Below are 1514 nucleotides of genomic sequence, written 5' to 3'. Positions count from 1 at the left end.
AGAGCGGTGTATGTTTATTGTCTGGTGTTTTATGTACGTCTGTGGTTATATGTCTGTCCTGTATCTTCCTCATACATTGGTCTTGAGGCTGACTATGGTAACGTTTGCTGAGCATTTCACGATACGTTTTTTTGAAGACATTGTGGCAATGCGGCTTATAATGAGCATCCCTGTCTTTTTGTTTTGAAATACATCTAAAAGGAATGATGTTTTCTCTGATGACATGAATTCACCTGTTTTAAGCAAAACCAGAAAACTGGAATCGCGACCCTGGCTTTAAGTATAGTCATCTGAAAGATGCATTTCTTTTTAAAGAAAAGATGATGCCATTTTTAGTTGTTATTCAAACAGATTGTTGAATAAAATCTTCACAATAAATAGTGAACAGTTTCTTGACCAGGAAAACGCAATGCATCTTTATATGTTTAAGTAATTGCATGACTGAACATCGGTTTTTTAATACCTATTTTTTATTGTTATCATTATTTGGAGAAATTATGAACAGTGCATTTGACTAAATTATTGTTAATTTTTACTTTGTTTCAAACTCAATTTTCATAGAGAATTAATTACATTTGACATTTAAAACCTGATCAAAAGCAGAAGTATGTAGAGGAAAGAAATTGAGCTGTGTCTGATGATTATGCTATGTATTGTTTTCAAGGTATGTTGTCTCACTTGCTTAACTCTAGTTTATGTATAAAATAAACCTCAATATTTTCTTAATCCTTTTAAGTTGCAGTCAATTTCTCCTCTTGCTTTAGCTATTGGCTGTAAAACTGAGTAAGTCAAATAACTTGATCTGAAAAGTGTTTTCTCTTTCTTTGTAGCTGCAGATGAGGCCAGTGCTGTGTAAAGCTGCAAATTCTGTTATCAGACACTTGGAAAACTACTTTCAAGTGTTCAATTTAAAAATATTATTGCAATAGGAGATAAATATTTGTTTTTTAGTGGAAGGTATTTGAATATATAATACAATTTACTTTTGATATATTTTTCAGGAAAATACAGAGTGCTATTTACTGCTTTGGAACAATTTTTTTTTTTTCTTTTTTTTTAGGTCAAAGATTACTAGGAAGTTCAGCACCTGTCAATATTCCAGGTTCTCTTGTTCGTTCCTCATCTTTACATTCATCGTCATCCCTTTCAACCTCTCCACTCAGTTCTCTTTCACAATCGCTGTCTCAGTCTTTTGTTTCGTCCACTACGGCTCCTCACCACCACCAGTCTCAGCCTTTGAAGACAGAACCTAGTATGTTAGGCACCTCAGCCTCTTCTCACAACTCTTTAGGTAAGTAAGTTGAAGGTTGCACTTTCTGTATTTTAAGAGAGAACTCAATGGCAGGTAAGAAATGTTCAGTTCAAGGCTTTGCATGTTTCTTTTGACTGAATCTGAACAACAAAGCCTAGCTTTTGTAATTGGTAACACTACTGATAATGGAGTTACATGGAGTTATGTTTCTAGTGAAGGGAAGAGGGGGTATTTACGGAGGTGTTTGAAAGGGGTAAAATAC

At 34.1% G+C, this 1514-nt stretch overlaps 1 protein-coding gene across 1 annotated transcript in view; it reads left to right on the top strand.

Moving 5' to 3' along the window:
* Nucleotides 1-1514, top strand: part of LOC104498348 (putative E3 ubiquitin-protein ligase UNKL) — an 11887-nt gene that overhangs the window by 5640 nt on the left and 4733 nt on the right. Inside the window, exon 3 of the mRNA XM_010141705.1 lies at nucleotides 1061-1291. Within this exon, the coding sequence (XP_010140007.1) occupies nucleotides 1061-1291 (231 nt within the window). The remainder of the gene's footprint in view (nucleotides 1-1060; nucleotides 1292-1514) is intronic.

This window comes from Buceros rhinoceros, unplaced genomic scaffold (genome assembly GCF_000710305.1).
Source record: "Buceros rhinoceros silvestris isolate BGI_N320 unplaced genomic scaffold, ASM71030v1 scaffold39118, whole genome shotgun sequence".
In the NCBI taxonomy this organism is placed as follows: domain Eukaryota; kingdom Metazoa; phylum Chordata; class Aves; order Bucerotiformes; family Bucerotidae; genus Buceros; species Buceros rhinoceros.
Note: the sequence above shows the minus strand (reverse complement) of the source record. Positions and strands in the feature narration are given on the sequence as shown.